Raw genomic sequence first — 24,105 nt, 5'->3', positions numbered from 1 at the left:
AAGGGGTATTTTCAGAAGTTTAGTTTAGAGAAGTTTTAACTATGTCAGATCTCGTGGGTCACTGCTCCAGAACTCCACCTGCTGGTTATAGGCTGATACATTGCTTCACCTGTATTAACAAAACAGTTTGTGGTGGAAATTTAGGAAATTTAACCTGAGATAAAAGAACAGCTTTGTTTTTGGGAGATAGGTGATGTTGCAGACCTCCTCCTCTGTTGAGACAAGGTTTCTCAATTTTGACATAGATAATTTCTGTCACCCCTCTTTCAAACCATCTTGTCTTCTCTGTCCAAAATGTGTACATCTGTGTCCAGAGGAGTATTTCACTGCACTGGGCTGCATGAACGAATGCATGTGAGGTTTGCGGTCTTTGGGGTGTACCCAGTCTTTGTCTAAGGGTGTTGCTGGGTTTGAAAAACATAGGAATATTATGTTTGATCCTCCTGAGATACCATGGATATGTTATAACATTGTCCTTTTTGTCTTTATTTTCAACAGGATTGGCTTCTCGTAGCCTCTGATGTGAGGGCTCCCGTCTTCTTCCATGTCAATGTCACAATCCAGAAAGGGCAAGCTGTTGTTTCCGACATGTTCCACTGAGTTCATGTGCTCTGTGAACATTTGCACTTCCTGGATTTGCAATTTTGACCCATGTGTCATTCAAATATTCGAACCAGTGGCTAGGCTCTGTTCCTCCAAAAGAGGTTAGGGGCTTTATGCTCTATTTTCTCCATAGGTGACACTGCAGCCCGTAATAAATCGATGTTTCTGCCCCTATAGATTCCCTTTATATTGGATGATGTTAGGGGATTTTCCCTGCCAAGTGGGCTAAGATGGTGGCTCCATGTTTTGCAGTGTTGTAAGTGAAGGATAGTGCTGATGATTGGTTCACTTTCCATGAACACTAACTGCTGATGGTAAAGTTTTACGAAAGCAGAACACAAATATCAATCTCTTCTTTCGGAATCAGAGTGCATGAGTGATGAGAAAATCCATATCGGCAAGAGAAAAGATTGAAATTTGATTTTGACAAACACAAAACCCCAACTGTGGTGTCATGGCAACCACACAGGCCAATTAATCTGCTTGACATGTCAGAGAGCAGACGATTTTTTTTAACACCGAAATAAAGTCAAACCATGATTTCAACATTTAAACATGGTTGAAACTAGCTTCTTTGCAGCAGAACAAATGCTGTGTGAGCACTAAGCAGTCTTTGTTGTGCTAGACATCTTTGTTTTGCTCGTTTCCCTTGAAGAAAATCAGTTATTTCTTGATTTTGAGTTCCTCCTGTGACAATGACAGAGTTTGATTTGTTAGGCTAACGTGGAAAACAATGACAAAAATTCCAGTGATATCTGAGGTTATTATAGTTCACAAAAACTAACAAAATACCTGAAATAAAAATTACTGAACCTGAATTCTGTGTTTACACTAACTAAAACAAACTAAAATTGTAATCTTGAAACTAATTAAAACTAAACCAAATCTAAGCATTTACAAAATTAAAAACTACTAAAACCTAGCACACCCGCTAAAAACCATTTAAAAACAAAAAGTGGGGGAGAATTAGACGACACTGCGCATGTCAAAATAGTCCATTGATGCATGGCTACACAGAATCAGATCTTTCTGACCAACTGTTCACATGATATATCACAAGTGATCAGTTCTGATCTGCGTGTGTCCATACTGACATTGTCTAGTCTAGTCTTGCACCTCTATAGTTACAGGCCACGCCCTGGTAAAACAAGTAGTCTAAACAAAATAAACAAAACAGATGACACAAATCCGTGTGGAGGCCACGGTTTGTTGTCGTCTTCCATGCTTTTATCCCATTGCCTATTCTCTTCCACTGTGTTGATCGTTTAACGCGCCTCCAGTTAGCTTCCATCTGTATCAACGCCATTGATGCATTGACGTTGTGCTGCGAGTGACGCAGAAGACACTTTGAAATCCTATCTGAGCAACCGTGACATTCAGATTGAAATGGATGTGTAAAAATCCGATCACAATCGCATTCAAAACCACCTCCACATGTGGTTTGAATCAGCTTTGGAAAAATCTGATCGCGATACAATCTGAAATTTTCAATCCAATTTTGTGCTGAAATCTACACCAGAAAAGGGGAAACACCACAACTGACAGACTCAAGAGAGTTGAGATCAGACTATAATTTCTGCCTCTCAGCACTTCCTCATTAAATAGTATAGGATGTGTGTTTCCCCCCTGGGGGAGGAATAAAGTCAATTCAATTCAATTCAATTCAATTCAATCCTGTACATTATCCAATCTATTTTAATGAAGTGCACTGCACCAAAAACTACTCAATCAGGAGAGTTAACTAAGTGCATGACATTGTGTCTGGTTGTTGGACATTTATGCAACCATTCCTCATTTAGTGGCTCCTAATTGAGTTGTGCGTTGAATTTAAAACAGTTAAGCTGCATCATTGTTCCAGTCATTGACAATAGCACCACGCAGTACAGTCCCATATCTATTTAAGACTCCTCCTGCTTCGCTCACGTTTCTCCTGGCACATATTTGAACCCCCAGTTCTCATTGATAAGTGGGTGCGTTCTTGAAGTTGCTCCATGCCACAGTCAGCCGCAGTGTTGATGTTTGCCCCCCCGCTGAGGCTGTCCCTATAGACACTGAGGGGAAGCCAGCGTCACGCTGAGGTCCGTGGAGCGCGTCTCGCTAGAGTGGATCATTCTCATTCATTCTGTGCCTAACCACCTGCTTCCACTGCAGACACACGCTCACAGCGAGGACGCGTCTCTCACCCACAGCAGCTGGAAGGATGTCTGGCATCACTGGGAATTTGGACTCCGAGGATTATTTATCTTCCGCACATCTGGCCAACAGCACGGACATTCATCTGGACTCCGCCGTGGATGAGGACGATGAACTTCTGAGATACATCTGGAGAGAGTACTTGCACCCCAAGCAGTACGAATGGGTTCTCATTGTGGCTTACATTATTGTGTTCTTCGTTTCACTCATTGGAAACTCGCTTGGTAAGTTCTGCCCGTCTTTGGTGAATCATTTCTCCTCACATTGGTGCGTAATTGGGGCAGACCTTGAACAACTTTTGCAAAAAAAGGTGGAATAACCTGCTTATTTTAGCTGTTTGGTCCATTTCAACTTCAGATTGCAATAATGTCATATGAAGTCCATGGTTAAAATATGTATTACCTTTATCTTTACTGTGACAATGTACATTTCCTCACTGGGACTAATAAAGGACTAAATTATCTTGTCTTATCATATATGTACTCAGAGATGCTCTCTGAGTGCTTCATGAAATATTCATAGAGACTTCATGACAAAATTGAGTAGGTATTTGGCTATAATGATTTTTATCCCCTTGCATCTCTGAAATCTTTTTTGGGACGACAATTTTGCCACGTGGCTTTTCATTTTACTCATATTCCTTGACATGTGAGTAAAATATTCCTCATGTCTCATATTCCACCACACTCTGGCAGTGTCCGTTTATTCTTTCCAATTTCTTGTCAGGTGAAAGTCACTGGAGCGTCCATAATTCTCCAATCCTACAATCAAGCTCTCCTGCTGTTTTTGCTGTGATAGAGCTGTTGAGGCATGAGCAGCAATGAGTGCTAAAGATGATGATGGACACAATGGTTTCTTTCTCACTTTCCTCTGCTCTGCTCCACTGCATCTCAAAGAAAAGTACAGTTTTTTTGAGCAGAAATCCTGTTCATGTTGTTCATTTCACTGCTGGATTTCCTTACAGCCCTGAGGTGGACCTTCAAAAAACAAGACTCACACATAATATATATATATATATATATATATATATATATATATATATATATATATATATATATATATTGTGATTTTTCATTATACAAATACAACTGAAATGAAAAAACTACGAGCAGGTCTCACAATCTGTTGGACAGATTGACTGGAAATACATGGACATGCATTAGTTATAATAATTGCTATAATATGATTTATCAAACAAGCAATTCTTAAGCTGATCATTTCAGGCAGTTAAAAAAAAAAGAAGAAAAAAAGACAGCAAACATGTTTGGGTCATGTAGCGTGCAGCTTTCATAATGGTTTCATGTACTGGGTGTAGACCATTTCCAGCTATTAAAATGGCTGTCATTTGGTTTGAGCTGAAAAGGTTCTCAGTATATCTGTCACCTTTAGTTGAAACACAGCAGTACAGTAACACGTGTGGCTTTTAAAATCATCTCGTTTTGTGCTCTGGTGTCCGAGAATTTGAGTTCTTTTGTTTGCCAGTGTATCCCAGCTGGATATACTCAGCATACTTTTGACATTGAATCCTTTTATATGAGCGTACCACATGAGGGAGACATTGATGATATGTATTAGTCTCACTTAAAGTGGACACCCGGCTGCTTGTGTTGACAACATTTTGTATGTGTCACACCAGGGCTGGAACAATTACGGGATTAATCGATAACTAAATTGATTGTCAGCTATTTTTTGTTATTTCACCTATTTCACAAGTTTCTCAGATTTTGAATATTTTCTGGTTTCTTTGCTCCAAATAACAAAGAAATCATTGAAACTGATTCATTTTGGGTTTGTGGACAAAACAAGACATTTGAGAACATCATCATTTTCATTTTTTTATTTTTAGTTTCAGCTCAACAGACAATCACCGCTACAAACATATGTACCATGTGTAGATTGTAGATATTGACTTTATAATCTCAGAACAATCACCTGCAGGTGCTTTTACATCCAACAAGAATTCAAGGCTTAGAGAATAATTATTATACACTTTTATACACAAAAGAACACTGTAGCAAAGCATCATATTAAATGTCTAAAATGTGGTACTGGATTAATAAATGTATATATTTATTTTGCTTGCAGAAATCTCAGAGTTTAAGAGAGACAGACTCATCTTTATTATTCTGATTGGTATTTCTTTGATCAGGCAATCATCAAGTTGAGTGGCGTTCTCCTCTCCGAGTTTAAGCCAAAGTTAATTTGATTCTAACTCAAACTGATCCAAGTCCTTTACCTCATGTGAACTTTACTGCGACTGAGTTGCAAAATGACAAGCTTCCAAGGGACTTTGCCATTCTACAGTACAAAAAGCAAAGATAATAAGGAATTATAGGGATGTAGCAAATAACCAATGTAGACCTTTGATAAGTTATAAAGTAAAATACTGCTCTATTCCTCTAAATCTTTAAAGTTGAGTCCATTAAACCAACAGCACCTTCAAACTCTCTTTATCTTCCTGTCTTGTGCCCTTACAGTACTTCTCAAGTCCAAACAGTTTGGCTTAAGCTCTTAAGATATCACAAAATAACAAAATGTCTCTGAAATGCTATTTTTTCTTTATATTATATTACCTCAAAAGCTGATGCACAGAAGTGATTCCAGTAAAAAAAGAAGAAAAAAAAAGGTGCGTTTTTCCATTTCCCATTTCCTTTTGTACTTTCTTTGGCTCCATTTTTATCATCAGTGAAACATGTGATATGAATTTAATTCTCAGAGGCTTTGGAAGGGAGGATGGAGGGGACACAGTTCCTCAGGAGGTGCAGAGGATGAGTGAGGAGGACTTGAGGGCAGCTATGAAGAGTAGATAGGTGGAACAGTATGGAGACGTCTAGGAGAGAGATTGTTTAAGACAACATTGGAGAGCGAGAAAATGCCAGAGGAATGCAGAACTGCAGTTATTACAGAGGTATAAAGTTGGATCAGCCACACCATGAAGTTATTGAGGCCTGGTCAAGGATTTATTGTGGACCTATAAGCTCAGTGAGCGGCAGTGTGAGTTCATGCCAAGAAAAATGGGATGTTGCTTGGGTGCCAAGAGATGAACTGTGATATTGTATGAGGACGTCAGGAGTATGTGAGGGTGGTGTTGGACATATATGATGACAGTGAGACAGCGGTGAGGTGTGCAGTTGGAGTGACATATGGGTTCATGGTGAAGCTGGGATTACACCAGGGATCAGCTCTGAGCCCCTTCTTGTTTGCAATGGTGATGGACAGGTTGACGAATGGTCAGGCAGGAGTATCCATGGACTGTGTTGTTTGCTGATGATAATGTAATCTGTAGTGAGAGTAGGGGACAGGTGGGAGAGAGCCTGGAGACCTGGAGAGGAATAGGAGTTAGCAGGAGCAATAAAGAATACTCGCGTGTGAAGGAATTGGATTGGAAATTCATTCACAGTTTGTTTTAAACTCCAGTGCATATGTCAGTTAGAATCTACCGACTGATGATGTCACAAAATTCTCAAGATATTCTCTGGTAATGGGCAAAAAATCATCATACAAATCTCATCAGCTATGCAGAATCAGCTATGTGAATCAGATCTAATCCAGATTACTGATTTGGTGGCAATTTAGATTTAACATTGGAAGTCCCATTTAACAAGTGCAGTGTATATCTCAGAGGCATTTTAACAGATCAGGAAGATGGTAATAGTTATAAGCAGGTAAAGTTATTTGCAGATCCTGAAAGTCTTCTGGATCCACTAGATCAAAATGTTAAAATTTATGTAAAACACAGGTTACAAGTCTATCCACAGTTATGTCAGCATAGGCTACTATTGTCTCATGCAAACTGATCTATCATGGTGAAAAATCCTGCTGCTTTTCAAAGGCGCACATTTTTTTGTGTGTGTTAACTTTCCTTTTCCACCCACACCGTACACGTCTGTGCTGTCATGTTTTACATTTACATGTAGCCTAGCCTAGGTTCCACTGTTTTATAGTTAGTCAATTACCAGGCTATTTTAAGAACAACAGCTGTGCTCCAGCTTAACTCTACTGTACGACAATAACACAAAAGTCAAGGCACTGCTTTAAAGTGTCACCTTCAATCACCAGTTTCATCTGAATAAAATCAACAAAGAAATGCAAAAGTCTATGTCCAATTTATTTATTTTTATTTCCCTTCCCTTTGAAAGCACTAGAGTAATTTAAAATAGAATCCCTGCAGCATTATTATATAGTCTGTTATTGTAGACTTTTAAGGTAAATACAAGATTACTCTATGTGCTGTTATGTCGACTAAACCCATATACACATAAAAGGGATTAAATACGCTTGCTAATATAAATTAAATAAATTCTGGACATATAGCTATCTCAAAACAATGAGCAAAACAGTAAAACTTTCAAATCTGAGTTTGTAAAGACCTAGAAAATTGTCCTTGATTATATCAAAGGGCCTCATCTGGGCATTTCCCTAAAATCACACACATTGATAAATAACAATAGAGTTAAATGAGAGTATAAAGTAAGTAATAAATACTAAATAAGTGTGATAAATACTAAAAATAGTAATTCGTAAAGAAAAATAAATATGACGCAGAATAAAGACAACATGATATTTATTTAGTTTTATTTGTGCTTTGTTAAATGTGTGACTAAAACAAACTATACTCTCACAAGCCTCCAACACAGTGCAGACTCGTTTGTGAATACCATGCCTATGTTTTAAATTATTTATGTGCCTTTGAAAACTTATCTCTTATTTTTGCTTTATGTTACACTGCAAATATTTGAAAGAGGTGTCGGGTGGTGCTGCTTAAAAGTTTTGAACTCACAACACAACACATTTTCTTTCAAGCGAGCAAAACTTTCTTTCTTTCTTTCTTTCTTTCTTTCTTTGGTGACATTTTGAATTCATAGCTCATAAACTCACCAAAGTGGGGACAACAACTTCACAGCTCGAGAAATTGGACCTTCCGAGGAGCTTGTGAATGCACCGTGATTTGCTTCAAGGAAATGAAAATCAAAAGCACTGTTGGGTGGAAAGAAAACTGTTGAAAACACAAACCCAAGAGAATTGAATTGTTTGTATGCAGTTTGTGATTAATTAATATTTTTTTGCCAACAGGATCAAAGACATACTGTAAACAGGCATGTAATTAGATGCTAATTAAATATGATTGACAGCAGGCCTTAAGACATCAGCGTTTGACATTACACACCCTGGACTAATGTGATAACTGTTTGCCTTCACTGAGTCTGTGGGCTCTTTTTGATTGTGTATCATTTTCAGTTTGTTTTGCAGTGTGGAAAAACCGTCACATGCGCACCGTGACCAACTATTTCATAGTGAATCTGTCTTTTGCCGACGTCTTGGTCACCATCATCTGCCTGCCTGCGAGTCTTGTGGTGGACATCACAGAGACATGGTTCTTTGGAAAAACTCTTTGCAAAGTTGTACCTTATCTGCAGGTAAGAGGCCAATACTGGCACCAACAGAAATCGTTCAATGTGCATGACACTGTAGACAACATTGGTGTGTAAATCTATACTGTTTGTCAACTGAAATCCTTCCCTGTCCCGCACAAATCCTATATTCACAAAAAAATGCAAAAGAAATCTCCTCCATATACAGTCAGATTCAGCTCTTCCAAGTCCTGCTGTATTTTATACCTGTAATGCTTTAAAGTCAACTCAGCATTTTGCATTGGAATAGAAATATATTTCACTTCCACCCTATTTGCCATTCTGTGCTTCACTGCTGTGCAGAGCTACAGTATTTGTTGGATTTGAGAACCCTGGAAGGACTTTAGTTTCAGTACTAAATTTGAATGCATAAAAAAAGAGAGATATGGAAAAAAGTTTAAGAAATGGATGTAGAATTGGTGGAAAAGCAGCACCACAAAAACCCAGTGGTCCGCATGAATTTGAGACAATTATTTCAGTAAAAGAGGGATTTTAACAAGATAGCAAAACATTCACTCAGTAAAAATATTTAAATTCACACCACCCGTGGTTCCAATTATATAAAAGAAAACATCATTTCCATCCTGTACTTTTTCAAGTCCATCATTTCTGTCCTAATTTCAATGCTGATTAATTTTCATGCTTGGTCACATGTTTTACTCGAGTTCCAACATTTCAGACGTCATTGAGTGATGAATAAAAGCGTACATGGAAGGTGAAACTATAGCAGACTAACTGATAAAGTCACACAAATTCTCAAAAGCTACGATATAATTTTCTATTTTGCTTTTTTATAACACAAAAATGTTAGTGTTTGGTGCAGCATTGCAAAAAGTACGTACACCTTTTCGCTGATTGATATTCAAGATGCTACAATAGCATTTATTTCTGGCATTGCGTAAAAGTAAGTAAAACATTTGTCATTAACTAATTGCATTTAAAATCCCAAACAAACATAAGCATTGGCACAAGTATTTTATACATATATGAATCAGTTACATCAAGCTTTAAATGCACAGACAAAAGACACGACAGACTGATTAGAGTATCCTTTCCTTCTTTTCCAAATAATAATCTATATTATTATATATCACATGTTATGTAACTGTGGCGTACCTGAAGGTCACTCCAAACCTTTTACACCGTGTGGCTTTTCCTGTATATTTTCTGTGTCGTCTGCAATGTTCATACAATACACCACTTTTAAAAGATCTGTCAGTGTACAATTGATTTTCTGTCAGACAGATGACAATTACATGAGCAGTTGTCCCTTTTCTGCCTACAGGGCAATTATCTCCCCCCTTATTTAGACCTTTTAAATGAAGGACATTATTCAACAAATGCACATCATGGGCATCCTTAAGCTGAGCACATCAAGGGGATGGAGCTGAGCGTTTATTTCCCAAAGGAAATGACCCCAGCAGTTCCCTCAGGTTTATCTCCCACATCAAATTAGTGGTGTTGCTACAAACCAAACAGAAATCCCCAGACTCAACGTTGTGTAGCATGCTGAAACTGGATAAGAGCATGTTCGACACAGAAGGTTTCTCATGGATTGACATGCAACATGTGATGCTGCTGCAGTTTCATAGATCCAGTGCCGAAATCTCTCTTTTGACTGATGAGACTCCGCCGTCTCCAGTCTTCTGTGGAAAGGAAGGAAAGAGGTTGACCCACCTGCCCTGTCAGTCTAACTGAACCATGCTCATATGCACTCAGACTCACTCTTATCTGGGACTGCACAGCACTCGTGTGTATATATATATCACAGTGGAATTGCTATTAGGCCATAATCATTTTTGATACACGAGACTAACTCAGTCAGTGCTTGACCTTCAGGGAGGTTTAGTCCTGTTTTATGTGGAGCCAGTGCAACCATTGTTTTGCAGTGAATAGGAGACATTGCTATTCTGATAGGTGTTGGAATTTATTAACACACACACACACACAGATAAAATGTGTAATTTTAGCACTCCATTACCCTCCACAGAGTCTATACCGAAGACAGATTGAACACATTGTGCTGTCACAATCTAAAATCAAACAGGATCCTAAAACCCTAAATATGACCAAAATGGTCAAGCTGTAAAGATAGAAACCTATGTCATGTGACCGGAGTGTAAGTGAGGGATACAGCAAGCAAATACAGGATATATTTTAAGGTAAAAGACGCAGATGTGTACATTTGTAATAAGGCAATATCGGTATCAGTAGATACTTTAAAAACACACACAAAAAACATGAAGGTGCTCATCTGAAATCTGAAAAACTGACAGTTAAATGGGAAGGCCATTGTTGTTGTTAGAGCCATGTCAAATTTTGTTTTTTTTTACCTCTATCTAACATTGTTTTTCATTGTGTTTTATTTTTCCAGACAATCTCAGTCTCGGTGTCAGTCCTGACACTGAGTTGCATAGCCCAAGATCGTTGGTATGCTATCTGCCATCCACTGATGTTCAAGAGCACGGCCAAGAGGGCTCGCAGGAGTATTGTTATCATCTGGATTGTCTCATGCATCATCATGATTCCGCAGGCTATTGTGATGGAGTGCAGCAGTTTGTTGCCTGAACTTACAAACAAGACCAGCCTGTTCACAGTGTGTGATGAACACTGGGGAGGTTTGTATCACCAGTCCCCCTTTTTGAACACATAATGAAACATTGTGCCACACACACAGATGAAACTGTGACCAATAAATGTCAGTTACACAGATGCAGCCCTTCAGAGAGCATTTGTTATTGTGTGCACTAAACTCAGTGAGAATCTGATGCCATTTAGCTGTTGTTTGATATTAAAATCCTGAGGGAGGAACAGAGCTGAGGGGATTTTAGTGGCTATGTTGACAATCTGCAAATAAAAGACAGAATAAATCTGGTCTAATCATGACATGCTACATGTCTAGGAGGTACTTTTTTTTTTCTAATGTCTTACTGGAAATAAATAAGTAGCAATGGCAGAATATCAAAGGTACCAAGAATATAATAGATTTATTAGTCAATAATGACTAAATATAATAACATGTTAGACAAAAGTGATATTTCAATCAGGAGAAACAAGCGAAGCAAAATCTTTACAGACTGTCATGAAGGGAGCAAAGGTGGGAGCAGACAAATCCTCTCTGGAGTCTAGACAATGGTGGTGGTGATTAAGAATGATGGATCTGGTGAAGCTGTGAAGAGTGAGCATTGATGGGGAGGCGGAGACGGTGTACTACAGCTACATTAATGGACTTTAAGGCAGCAAGAGAACATCAAGTTTAAAAGGACAGCAGAAAAAGTGGCGTGTTGCTGTGCTGTTAGATAAACTGTTGACCAGTGACACCAAATGATACCTTTGAGTGTGTATGTTGAGTCAGGAAACATAATCAAAACTGGTTCCGCCTGTCAGACAGTTGGGGTTGGGGCTATGACTGAAAACACAAAGAATTGCCCACCTCACATTGTACAAGTGACCATTATTTTGGTAAGTTTGTGTGCGTCTACACACAAACTCACCCTCAGTCAGGTCTGATAGTATTTCTTGACAGAGTCTGTTTCCAGATGAAAGACACCTAATACTTTGTTTCTGTACACAGAGCAAACAGAGGCAGAATAAAAATCACCGAATGTTACTCAATGCAGCTATAAATAACAAATACATTTTCGCATTTCGCTGATTTCACAGCCTCATATTAGACCTTTTCAACTTGACTGTCTAAACTGTCAGCCTCACTCACAAAATGAATTTCATCCACAACATCGACTCAATTCAATTAGTACGTCTTTGTTCGTTTTTTTTTTTTTCCTCCGTGCAGCATTTCCTCGAGAGTCAGACACACAAGGTCCTCTCGTTCTTTTCAAGCAAAGAACACAATGAAAGGTCACAGTTCAAACATGGTCAATAATCTATAATGACAGGGTCACATAATACATTCATGACTGGCCACAGTGCTCACAGCACACAGCAAGTGTTTTTCACATATGCTTATTTAAAAACGCATTGAGTTTAACGACTTGTTCAACCCAAATGCAAATACCAACGGCAACGGTGTGTGTAAATGCTGCTTGAATTCTCCATGGTAACAGTACACTTTCAAGAAAATAGCAATGATAGCTCAGTAAAAATTCAAATTATTTTTAGACCTCTATAATGCAAACAAGCCACAAGCCTGGTGTTGTTTACCAGTTGTTTGAGGGATCCTCTGCTACTAAATGGATGCAGTCTTCCTGTTGCAAAACAAATTCCTGTTTTGAAGCCTTGGCAATCATAATTCGATCTGTGCCATGGCAACCTTTTGCAACAGGAAATTCACAAATTTCACCTGCAACCGAGCCTTATCGTCTATCTTCATTTATACGGTAACAGAAACCAATAGCTCCACAAGAAAATGTTAACTGACGTTATAAATTATATGTATATAAAGTAGAAAAAGTAGACTCAATATATACTGCCACTTCTGCCACCTGAAATTCACTTTTAATTTTCATGCAGAACAGGTATTAGGGAGACATAATTCAGATTGTTTTATTTTTTTCAATCAGTAATGTTTATTGTTTACTTATTTCTCAACAGCTGAGATCTACCCAAAGGTGTATCACACCTGTTTCTTCATCGTCACCTACTTTGCACCATTATGTCTCATGGTCCTGGCTTACATCCAGATATGTCACAAGCTGTGGTGTCACCAGGTGAGCATTTCTTAGTACTTGTTTAACTATGTTTGAAATACATCTCAGAATGAGCAGAGCACTACTTTGGCAGTGCTTGATGTATGTGCATTTTTTATTAACAGATTCCTGGAAGCACATCAGTGATGCAGAGGAAGTGGAGATCCATCCAGTGCTCAGCTCCAGTCTCAGGCCCAGGGGAGCCGGTCAGGGTGAGGACCAGCACAGTTTGTGCCGAGATCAAACAGGTTCGAGCGAGGCGCAAAACAGCTCGGATGCTGATGGTGGTGCTGTTTGTTTTCGCCCTGTGCTACCTGCCCATCAGTGTGTTGAATGTCATGAAAAGGTAATACTCTCTTTGGTTCTGCTACTTCAGGGAACTCTATATCAGCAACATTTACAATGTAGAAAACTGCTGACCTTAGCTTTAAAAACAAAGTGGAAAAATGGACAAGGGCCTACTGCGATCCCAATTCGAAATATTGGACAACATTGTCCCTCCTTCCCCGGATTCAATTGGGTTGCCAGGATGTTTGAGACAAATGTCCATCTTTTACCTTATTTGCATCAGACAAAGTAGAAGATCTGTACTTATACCTGATGCACAGTCATGCACATACCCATGCACATATCAGAATCAGAATCAGAATCACCTTTATTGTCATTATACAGTGTACAACAAGATTAAAGGACAGCTCTAGTTGTGCAAGTGAAGAGATAAAAGAATAAAAGAAGAAACAACCAAACAGTGCACCAATACCTACGATAAAAAATTAGGATATGTAAAAAAGTATTCAAAGTATTTACAGTGGGAGCCAGTAAGGGAAATATGCAGTATATGATGAGTGCATACAGTACATTGTACATTGTACAGCAGAGTGGACGGATGTACAGATGTAAATGTCCCACTGTCCGTTTTACAAACATCACATTTGGTTAAATTCTGCAACAGCCTGAAAATGAAAATGTGCTTGGAGCAAAGAGGTCACAGCAGCAGTAATGATGCGAGACAGGAGACAATAACAGACTCATTATATTTTTTAAATACCCACCGTCATTATGAGTGAAAAGAGAGAAGTAGAGACCTTGCGTGACACTTGATTGCTTACCTGTGCAGGAGAAAATGAGTCACATCTGCATCTGTCTGTAATTTTCTCTCCACTTTCCGCTGTTTACATGTTTGCCACATCTCCATGGCAGACCCTTGTTTTTCCTTTTCTCCTGTTAAGACATTTTAAAGAGGCTTAGCGAGGCATTCAAGGTTTTACTAATGTTTGTCATTTTATCACATCGCTACTACAAGCCCTGTTTAACTAACCGTTCTGGCAACCCAAATGCCTGCTGTATTGGGTGGGTGGGGACAGTGCAACAGGCCAAAATACCAACTTGAAACACAAACAGAGTTTGCAGGCCATAAATGAAATTCATTATCTGTTCCACTGTTATTAGTAAAACCAGTCTTTAAATTCAAAGTTTCCTTCATCTGTGGGTCCGAGGGCCTTTCTGTATGAAGTGTGTTTGTGGGTTTCCTCCAGGTTCTCTGGTTTCTCCCACAGTCCCAAAACATGCAGAGGTTAATTGGACACTCGACATTGATCGTAGGTGTGAATGTGAGAGTGAGTGGTTGTTTGTTTCTGTGTGTTTGCGCTGTGACACTCACATGGAGGATAAAGACAATGAATGAAACTTCATCTCTGGTGACATATCGTGGTCATTTCTGTTTATTTTTTCATCATACGTTTCAGTACAGTACTAAATTATTTGCTTTTGTTGTTGCTCAGTTGATTAAAAATAAACACATCATGTCCTACTTTACCCGCAGAGTCTTTGGGACTTTCAAGAACACCGACAGAGAAACAGTGTACACATGGTTCATTTTCTCACATTGGCTCATATATGCCAACAGTGCGGCAAATCCCATCATCTACAATTTTCTCAGCGGTAAGTGTGAATTACACTTCATCATTTTGACCAGTTGAATGAGTTCATCGCTGACCTCTGGTGGCAACAACAGCGTCACTGATTGACTTAAATTCCTCATGTGATAAATGTTGTATATATAAATAAAAGTAGATTCAAATATGAAATATGTATTCATGACTTAACAGGTAACCGAGTCAACGGAAAGGAAATCATGTTTTTGATGTAAGGCGTATGTTAGCAGCTCACACTGATACTGGATTTCATGTTTATCTTTTTTTCCTCAGGGAAATTTCGTGGGGAGTTCAAAGCAGCGTTTTCCTGCTGCTGTCACAGCCGAGGCCAAAATGAAACAAAGAGGATAAGGACGAGAACGAGCACAGATAGCCGAAAGTCTCTGTCTACACAAGTGAACAACATGGACAGTGTGTCAGGCATTTCAGATCAAATAGTATAGTCTTATAATTCACACGGGGGGATTGTTCTACATCGAGGTTCAAATGGCACTTTTCTCACACACTCACACATCGACATTTAAACATCTGTTTTGTTTCACACAAACCTCTGAATGGGAATGGGACAAGGACATGAATCATGATCAAGAACAAGCATTATTTATATTGCTAGTTGCTATTTAATATTTATTTCACAGCTAGGTGACGTGATTATAATCGCATAGGATTTATGTATAACTTCTTATTTGGTGCATAATCGGGGGTGGAGTGGCTCAGTGGTTAAGACCCTACCTTGTGTACCAAAGCCATCATGGTCGCAAGTTCGATTCCACCCCACCCTAATTGTACTTGATTCCATTGTAAGTGGCTTTGGATAAAAGCGTCTGCTAAATGACATGTAATGTAATAATCTCTATTACACTTTATGGGTTTATTGGCTTGAGGAGCAGGTGCTATAGAAAATAGGTCTTATATTGGCTCAATTTTGTAATTTGTCTTCATAATAAGCAGATGCCCATCTTCATATTTGAGTGTATACTGTATGCCATGCATGTTTAATCCGTGCCCACAGAGGAATGGACTCAGAATTGTACAATGTTTTGGTTGCAGCTGTACACGCTGTGCATACTGTTCACCTGGCAATAAGTCTTCAACATCGTAAACTATGAAATGTTTCACTGTTTTCTAAAATGGCTGGGTTTTCCAAGCAACAACACCCAATTAATTAGAGTCAAAATGCACTCAGAAATCTATCCGTCAGACACTAAAAATGTGCAGATAAAAAAAACACTCCTGAAATGTACATCAGAGATTCGTTCAGCTATAGAAATCTGCAGCGTACACATTTGTTTACATGTGGCCTGTAATTAAGAGTTAACATGTAGATGTTTTTTACAGCTACTAAGTGATGAATGTGAATGAAATGCATTTTAATGAAATGCATCGCTTTGAAATAGTGTCTCTGGGTTAGAAATCTGTGAATGTAAATGAATATTATCTCTGCAAAGAGTGCCAGTTTCACACTTGTTTGTTTATGAACACTCACGCCAGTACAGTGACATTGTCTGAGGACTTTTCCGTGGCGAAGCCAGCACTTGTTCTTTCACTTCAAAACTCAGATTCTTTCTGCCGATCCACAGACTGAATCATCGATTTTCGAGTCTCAAGCCTGTTTCTTTCTTTTCTCTTTTTCTTTTTATGTACAAAGTATTGCTTTAGGGAGGGTATTATGCTGAAAGGTTCCCCATTGAGCAGCCTGTGAAAGTTTAAAAGTACAAAGCTATTGAGACCAGAGACAGTAAATTAAGATGGAGTACATGTTTTGACTCCCTCCCACTGCAGAAAATGAAGCCAACATTTTGCAGTTATTGTTTATTAGAGGCCAAAGAGTGCAGTGGAGTGTGCGTGGAGCTGCAGTGTCTCATTGAAAAACACGATCAATTTTGTCTCAATCTCAGCTGTCAATCACAAAAGACAGTATCAACTGCAACAAATTAAAATCAAAATTTGCCAATTTGGCCAGTTGCTAACATTGAGGAGGTGGGGTTTATGGCTTGTACTGCAGCCAGCCACCAGGGGGCGATAAACACTCTTTGGCTTCACTTGTAGGGAGCTTTCATGTTGCCCAACTTTGTTTACAGTTAAAATGTATAGATTTGAAAATGCATTCTCAAAATCAAAGGTTCAGATTATTACAGTGTTAGCACATAAATCAGGTAAAAGCAGCACATCAAATACTGTAAAACAATTAAATGTTAAAATTACAACTTGTAAAAGCAAGTAGTCTTCAAAAACAACCAGCAGCATAGCAAAGTGAGAGTAGTATAAAGAAAATGTAGTAAGTAAAAAAACAATGACACACTTTTTCAGCTAAACTTAATATTGTCGTTGGCCAAATGTTTACATGTTAAGTCAGAAATGTTTTATTCCCAACGTTTGTGGATGAGAGTATTTTTTATTCGTGTAAATAAATGATATTATAACTGTATAATATAAACATCAGGGTACAGCTGGGCTCAAGTGCTTGACAATTTCACTCATTTGAGTCTTGACTTGAATGTTAGTTCTTTGCATATCATTTTTACCAACATACTGTTATGTTGTAGTCCAAAAATAAAAACCTATATTGAGAAAACAGAACATTACTTTGCACTTGCTCGTAAAAGAAAAGTGACGCAATGCATAGGCCGAAGCTCGCCGTCCTCAATAGTGTTTTTACGAAAACAATTTTTCTCTACCTGTTAAGTCTTTGTGAAGTTATTGCTTTAAATGTGAAGTGGTGTCTTGTCAAACGCATTTTGTGTATTGTAAACATGCACTTTATGGTGTATTTTCACCTTTGGTTCATTTGAGTGAGTTTTTACACTGATAATGATAATCTGCTGCTTCATTGTGCTTGATTAATAAAAAGAATGAACATGACTTGGGCGTTATTCCTGTGAGAGTCAATTAATGTTGAAGTGCGTATGTTTATATAATCACCACACAGGCATATGAATTAGCCCTCATGTAAGTGTGTTTTGATAAAACAGTTACTTACAACTACACCATTTTAATTAGATGGCACGTGTTCCTCTTGACCTATGAACTCTCCTTCCACCAAATTAGATTAGATAATTAGTTTTTTGGAGGACGACGCCTGAGCTTTTGTCTCACTGTAATCACTTTCGCATGATGTGCTCATTTGTAATCTACAAAGCAAAATCTAAATGATGTGAAAGTGATGATGTGTCATGTTTTCCAACTGTCTTGTGATTCATTTGTTCCATCCATTGCACAAAGCTGCAGATATGATGTGTATGATGTGACATATATATATATATATATTTTTTTTTTCGTTCTTTTGTTATTTGGTTCTTGAAAGCAGGTGCTTTTTTTTGTGAATAGTGAATGTGGTTTTTACACAAACGGATCACAACTTGTGCAACTATTCCTGTTGGGACACAGCACTGACTTCCATTCGTTTGGACAACTTAACAAAAGCCTTATCCCTAACCATAGCCTTAACCATAACCAATTAATGACTAACTTTAACCTTAACCTTAACACAACATATCTTATATATCATATCTTACTCTTAGCTTTAACCAGAGCCTCAAAGATGAGGTTCTGCCTCATTGGGACTAGGCTTTGAGCTAGAAAATACTAATAATAAAGCTAAAAATACAAAAACAAAATAAACTACTAAGATTACTTGCAATTGTGTCTGAGATCCTAAACGTTGTAATTATGACAGTATTGAGATTGGAGCTGCTTTAACATCTTAACTCTCAATTCCTAACTCATCAGATACAAAACTAGATACAAAGAGAGAAAATAACAATTAGCAAATAGAGAGAAATCCTGTAATCATTTGTATACCTCAAAAGTTCAAACTCTCAAAAGTACAAATCATTTGTTTGTCTGTGTGAAGTGCATGTGTGATTTCATTACACTGTGCAGGGTGCAGCCATCACTTCATGGTAATGTTGACTGTGGGTGGTGTATCCTGACGTTCATCTACTGGCACAGATGAGAGAGGCAGAGATCAGCTGCAGATCAGGTCTTCAGTGTCACTTCACAGCTTCACCACGGCCATCATGCACCTGACACATGTGGAGGCTGTCGTGATCCTTGGTGAGTCGAATTCAGATTTTATTTATTTACTCATTCATTTATTTATTCATTTACTTTCAATGAAAGCCTTACGCATGTTGTGTTGTGTGTTTTTAGAGAATATAGGCAAGGCAAAGGCTTTATACAACAGAACACAGTTGAAAACTTAACATTAGAGGATGCACTGAACATGCCTTAAAGGTGTGAGATAAATAATAATGTCAACGAGTCAATGGTAGTCATGTACTTCTATTTCAGGGATTGTTATTCCTCAGATGTCCAGCCTTGTCGCTTCATCCACTCCCTCTGACTGTTTGGCTGCTGTGGACACCTGCATGTCTGATTTATGCAAGAATGGACAGGCATTTTACAACGCGATGTGCAACAGTAACAATGACACAATTTCCAATTTACTAATTCTGCTATGGAACATGTTGTTATCTATCTTCCACTGACATTGTAAAAGTAGTAATTGTATTTACTCCAGAAGCTTGGCGCATAAAGCCATTTAATTGAATTGGAAGGCAGCTCAAATGTGATAACTGAGGCAATAGCCTGGAGCAGGTTATGGGTACCTAAATGAATAATATTAATGAATTGCCTAAAATAAAATGTTTCATTTGATCATTAATCCAAGAATTGAGACTGAGTAGAGCTGATTTTGTATCTGCACCTCACTTTCAAAAGTGAAACAATCAGAGCAGCAGGCACGCACAGGAAGCACCTGTTGCACAAACACAACCCTGCTCACTCATGGAAAATCTTGTTTTTCTGCCTCCCTCCTGTTTGTGTCATTCAAGATGAAGGGTGCCAAATAAAAGGCTCAGAGGTTTGTAACATGACCATCCAGAATGTACTGGACCAGTTTCCCACTCTGCGAGGGTGTTTGTGTGCCTGGGAGGAGGAGGAGGAGGAGCTGTGTGACTCCATACAAGCACTGGCCACACAATGCCACAGACAGCCAGGTGCAGTTTTCTCAGTGCTCTTTGTTATATGCAGTTATAGGTCACATTGCTTGTATTTGTTTTCCAGACAAAGAGATGTATGAGTGAATTATATTGTGCAGCAGACTGAGTCTAATGAGCAGCAGATCAATTTCAATTGGCGATTGTTGTTGAAAAGCCATGTCACACTTTTTATTATTTGCACAGCAAATCAGCTGAAGAGGAGCACAGTAATGGACTGGAAGTCAAGCACTTTAATGGGCTACGGTAATGATTTCATCACAGCTTAATCTCAGCTGTGATGATAAAATGGCGTGTTGAATACAAAAGGCATGTGTCTGCCCTTTCAAAACCTCATTTAATTTGACTTTCTCTTTGTAGAGCATGATGGCGCCGGATCCTGCTCTGACCAGATGAGAGTCTGCATCAGTGATGCCATTTGCAACAAGTACATGGCCTCAGTTCTGCAGGCGTGCGCGGCAGACCTCTGCAACCAAGACCACTGTCAGCAAGTGACCGGACACTTCTATGGCACCATGCCGCAGAACGTCGCGGAGATGCTGCTCATGTGTGAGTGTGAGGCTTCGGATCAGAGCTGTTTGCAGATGAAAACTGCCCTGCACAGCGGTACGTGTGGAGACAGGACCCTGAGCTGCCACGATACAGTTAAGCAGTGTCATAATGACAGAAACTGCAGGTAATATTCTCTTTATCTATACATTAGTAAGAATCAAATTATCACTCCACTAACTAGAAATGACCTGCTCCCTACCTCACTTCTCACTTCTGCACATGCGTTAGACGTTCAAATCTAGGTCCCCATGTGTTTTGGGGCATTTGTAATTTGCATCTAGATAAGCTGAAATATCCACAGGCAGTTTATTAAGAGCATGTCATGTTGTGCCATTTCTCCCACTCCAATTTGTCCCATCCATCCATCTTCTACCGCTTTATCCTCCACATGAGGGTTGCGGGGTGTGCTGTGCCAATCTCAGCTGACATAAAGCGATAGGCGTGGTACACCCTGGCCAGTTAGTTCGCCAGTCCATCACAGGGCCACATATAGAGACAAACAACATTCACTCTCACACCTACGGTCAGTGGTGTCCAATTTGCCAATTCCCCATATTGCATGTGTATGCATGTGTATAAAACTTCTTCCCTCTGGCAGGCGCTACAGAACACTGTACACCAAAACATCCACACTCCAGACACACTTGATCAGTCACCCAGTGTCATTAACTCCCTTAACTCCAAATCCAACAGACTTTATATTTATTCACTATTTTGCACTTTATATTCTCATCCTGTAAATAATGTAATATATTATATGTACATATGTGTGTATATATATACATACACCTCTGGACACCTTATTTATTCATTTTTTATACCACTCTTTTTAAATTATTGTTCTTTGTTGTCCTTTTTCTTTCCAGTTGAATGTCTGTTATGTTATGTTTATGTATGTTCATGTTTTACATTTTATGTACAACGTGTGCTTGACCAGAGTCAAATTCCTTGTAGGTGTTCACATACTTGATCAATAAAGCTGATTCTGATTCTGATTCTGACTGTGGGAGGAAACAGGAAAAACCCGGAGAAAACCCACGCACACACGGAGAGAACATGCAAACTCTGCGTCTTCAAAGACAAGAGTCCAATTTGTCCACCAATTTCAATTTCTGAACATCTATGTGGAATTATCACCAGCACTATCATCTAACACAGGATGCAACTGAAGATGCAGAAATGTGTTGTGTATATTTTTTCATCTACAACACATTTCCCTCTGACTCACCAGAGCCTTGTTAAAAGCTTTTCGAGCTAAATGCTGGAGCTTTGTCGACGCCGAATGCAGCGACAGTGACCTCAGCAGCGACGGATGTCCCACCATCATGGATCCAGCACTAATCTCCGGTGCAGACTCTGAATGTAAAAAGGCTTTCATAGCCACTCTGGGCACAGTACTTCACCATCCTTGTTCATGCAAAGGCGTGCACAAGGATGATCTCCATACCTGCAACATGGTTCACAACGTACTTCATAACAGAACAATCTTCAGTGAGTAGGATTTTGGATTTACCAGACAGTTTATAATTCAAATAAATCTGTGTTCACTGGAAATATTTGCTCATTTCAGTGACGTCTTGGAGAAGCAGCAGAGGTTCTTCCATACCTCAAGGAAGCGGTGATTCTGAGCAGAGTCACACCTGGTCTTATGGTAATTTTCTTTATGAAATATTCAGTATCTATCTATTGTGATAGATTGTGACTGCGGTGTTAAATATTATGTCTTTTCAGATCATCTGCTGTATGCTTTTACAACTGTGCTTCTTATTGGCGTAGTTGTGTTAATGCCTCTGGTTATTGTCGGTACAGCATGGTAAGTACATCGACAATGAAGTGCGAAAAATAACAAATCTAACAGGTTAGATATTTAACATTAATTGTTTTATTTCTTTTTCTCTCATAGGATGATGAGAAAGAGGGAGAGAACAAAATTTCACCATCCACATAAAAGTGTTATGATTTTCTGATTCATTTACAAGAAAGGCTCAGTCAAAATAACACATTTTTATTTGCTGCCTATACTGTATGTAATTCAGAGAGATTTGAGATTTCCTTTTTTGTTTTGCATAAAAACATGGATGCACATACTCACCAAACAAATGTAGAGTTGTTTTTGCATGTTATGTTGTGTCCCATTGTCTTGTTACCAGGTGATAATGTTACACTGTGTAATTAGTCTGAATATATGTAATTACAGAATATCTAATCAAAGGGTTGGCCAGAAAAGTAAACTTTGCTTTTCCATTAGTTATAAGTTTCAAAGTGATCTATACAGTTACTTTTGAGAAAGATGATTACGTACATGTGAACTTAAAATTTGGAATCTTTAGAGAAACCCATTTCTCTCTTCAGAATGGATCAATGCTCCTGAGTCATTCATCTTTATAACTGTTTCACACAGTGTCCATCAGCCTTTATGAGAACATCGCACATCTGACAAGTTGAAGATTGCTCCACGTCAACACTTTAAGCGATGATTTATTGATGCTCGAGGCTTCGGCTGTATCTCAAAATAAATACATGTGTCTTAACACCTTCAAGTCTCAAGAATTCTGAAAAATGCTCTTCATTGTCTGACTGAACGCTCATATTCTCTTAAGGAAATACTATTTAGATCAAAATAAAACAAAAGGCTCTCAATTAACATGATTTGAAACAAAGAGAAATACAATCACGGGCTCATGTCACCAACGCACAAGCAAACACTCACCAGCCACTATATTAGGTACACTCCAGGTTCAGTTACTTGTTAACACACATTTTTAATCAGCCAAACAAGTGGCAACAACACAATACATTTAGGTATAAAGACATGGTCAGGATGAATGGCTGGAACTGAGCATCAGAACAGAGAAGAAAGTTGATTTAAATGACTTTGTCTATTTGATGGATGGTTGTTGGTCCCACACAAGCTGATCTTACTATTTCAGAAACATCTGATCTACTGGGATTTTTATGCACAATCATCTCTTGGGTTAATGGTCCAACTAGAGGGAGATATTTGCTATGAGAGATAGCAAATGACAAATAACCATTTTACTGTTAAGATATGCAGAAGACACAACACAGTGTGTACCTAATAAAGTGGCAGTCTAGGCTTCACTCAGTGCACATTGTTGACAATGGACATCAGGTGTTATGTGTGTTTTTATTTTCTTATGTATTTAGTTTTTATTTTTATTTTTTGTATACTGTATTTGGTGCTGCTGTGGCTTTGATAAGTTTGCTTTCTTTGCAATTTAGCATTCACAAATTAATCATTCACTATTTGTGTCTTTATTCAACATTGTATTATATGAACGCTCTCTCTCTAACGTCAGCTTTATCCAACTATCAAAACATTTAGTGTCTAAATCTAAAAGCACACACAGAGATGTTCATTTAATTGGTGACTGACTGACTTTGCATGCTTTGGCATAATATGTGACTTTTTATTAGGTTTCTGTGAAATCCTGACAAAATGCATCAAGTGTTTTGAGAAGTACACTACAAGTTGTGAGAATGATGTCATGTGTGATTTAAATTTAATGAATAAAAGCTTAATTTTTCCTCCCACATGCAGAATGATGCTCTGAGAAGTTCGGTTCCTTTTCAAAAAAAGATGGCCCAGCATTGACCCTACATCACTTAGTTTTGTATGATTCTCTCTAAGGGCAGACCACGTTTCCACATTTATCCCATGACTTCGTTCTGTTAACTTAACAGTAAAATAAAGTTACAGTGTGGGAGTTATTCTTTCACCATATTGCACTCAAATCAGTATTAA

The 24,105-nt window shown here is 38.5% G+C and overlaps 2 protein-coding genes across 2 annotated transcripts; both read left to right on the top strand.

Annotated features, from left to right (window-relative positions):
• The first annotated feature begins 2,613 nt into the window (after nt 1-2,613).
• Nucleotides 2,614-17,649, top strand: hcrtr2 (hypocretin (orexin) receptor 2). The gene is made up of 7 exons (XM_044045295.1): nt 2,614-3,020; nt 8,035-8,213; nt 10,582-10,825; nt 12,759-12,874; nt 12,979-13,199; nt 14,676-14,794; nt 15,061-17,649. Exons 1-7 carry the CDS (start codon nt 2,804-2,806, stop codon nt 15,228-15,230), a joined length of 1,266 nt encoding a protein of 421 aa, XP_043901230.1. The 5' UTR covers nt 2,614-2,803; the 3' UTR covers nt 15,231-17,649.
• Nucleotides 17,650-18,704: 1,055 nt separating this feature from the next.
• gfral (GDNF family receptor alpha like) lies at nt 18,705-22,889 on the top strand. The gene is made up of 9 exons (XM_044046161.1): nt 18,705-18,843; nt 19,081-19,209; nt 19,623-19,787; nt 19,974-20,033; nt 20,148-20,463; nt 21,571-21,830; nt 21,910-21,990; nt 22,071-22,152; nt 22,243-22,889. The coding sequence occupies exons 1-9, from the start codon at nt 18,807-18,809 to the stop codon at nt 22,304-22,306; spliced, it is 1,194 nt and encodes a 397-aa protein (XP_043902096.1). The 5' UTR covers nt 18,705-18,806; the 3' UTR covers nt 22,307-22,889.
• The last annotated feature ends 1,216 nt before the right edge of the window (nt 22,890-24,105 follow it).

Source organism: Solea senegalensis, linkage group LG15, assembly GCF_019176455.1.
Source record: "Solea senegalensis isolate Sse05_10M linkage group LG15, IFAPA_SoseM_1, whole genome shotgun sequence".
NCBI lineage: Eukaryota > Metazoa > Chordata > Actinopteri > Pleuronectiformes > Soleidae > Solea > Solea senegalensis.
This window is presented reverse-complemented; position numbering and strand designations above follow the sequence as displayed.

Excerpts from the sequence above, each read along its gene's own strand:
- hcrtr2 (XM_044045295.1), top strand. The coding sequence starts at position 2,804 with ATGTCTGGCATCACTGGGAATTTGGACTCCGAGGATTATTTATCTTCC. Across the intron at positions 10,826-12,758 it reads GTGTGATGAACACTGGGGAG|CTGAGATCTACCCAAAGGTG; the intron begins GTTTGTATCACC and ends ATTTCTCAACAG. Across the intron at positions 14,795-15,060 it reads CATCTACAATTTTCTCAGCG|GGAAATTTCGTGGGGAGTTC; the intron begins GTAAGTGTGAAT and ends TTTTTTCCTCAG.
- gfral (XM_044046161.1), top strand. The coding sequence starts at position 18,807 with ATGCACCTGACACATGTGGAGGCTGTCGTGATCCTTG. Across the intron at positions 19,788-19,973 it reads ACAATGCCACAGACAGCCAG|CAAATCAGCTGAAGAGGAGC; the intron begins GTGCAGTTTTCT and ends TTATTTGCACAG. Across the intron at positions 21,831-21,909 it reads TCATAACAGAACAATCTTCA|TGACGTCTTGGAGAAGCAGC; the intron begins GTGAGTAGGATT and ends TGCTCATTTCAG.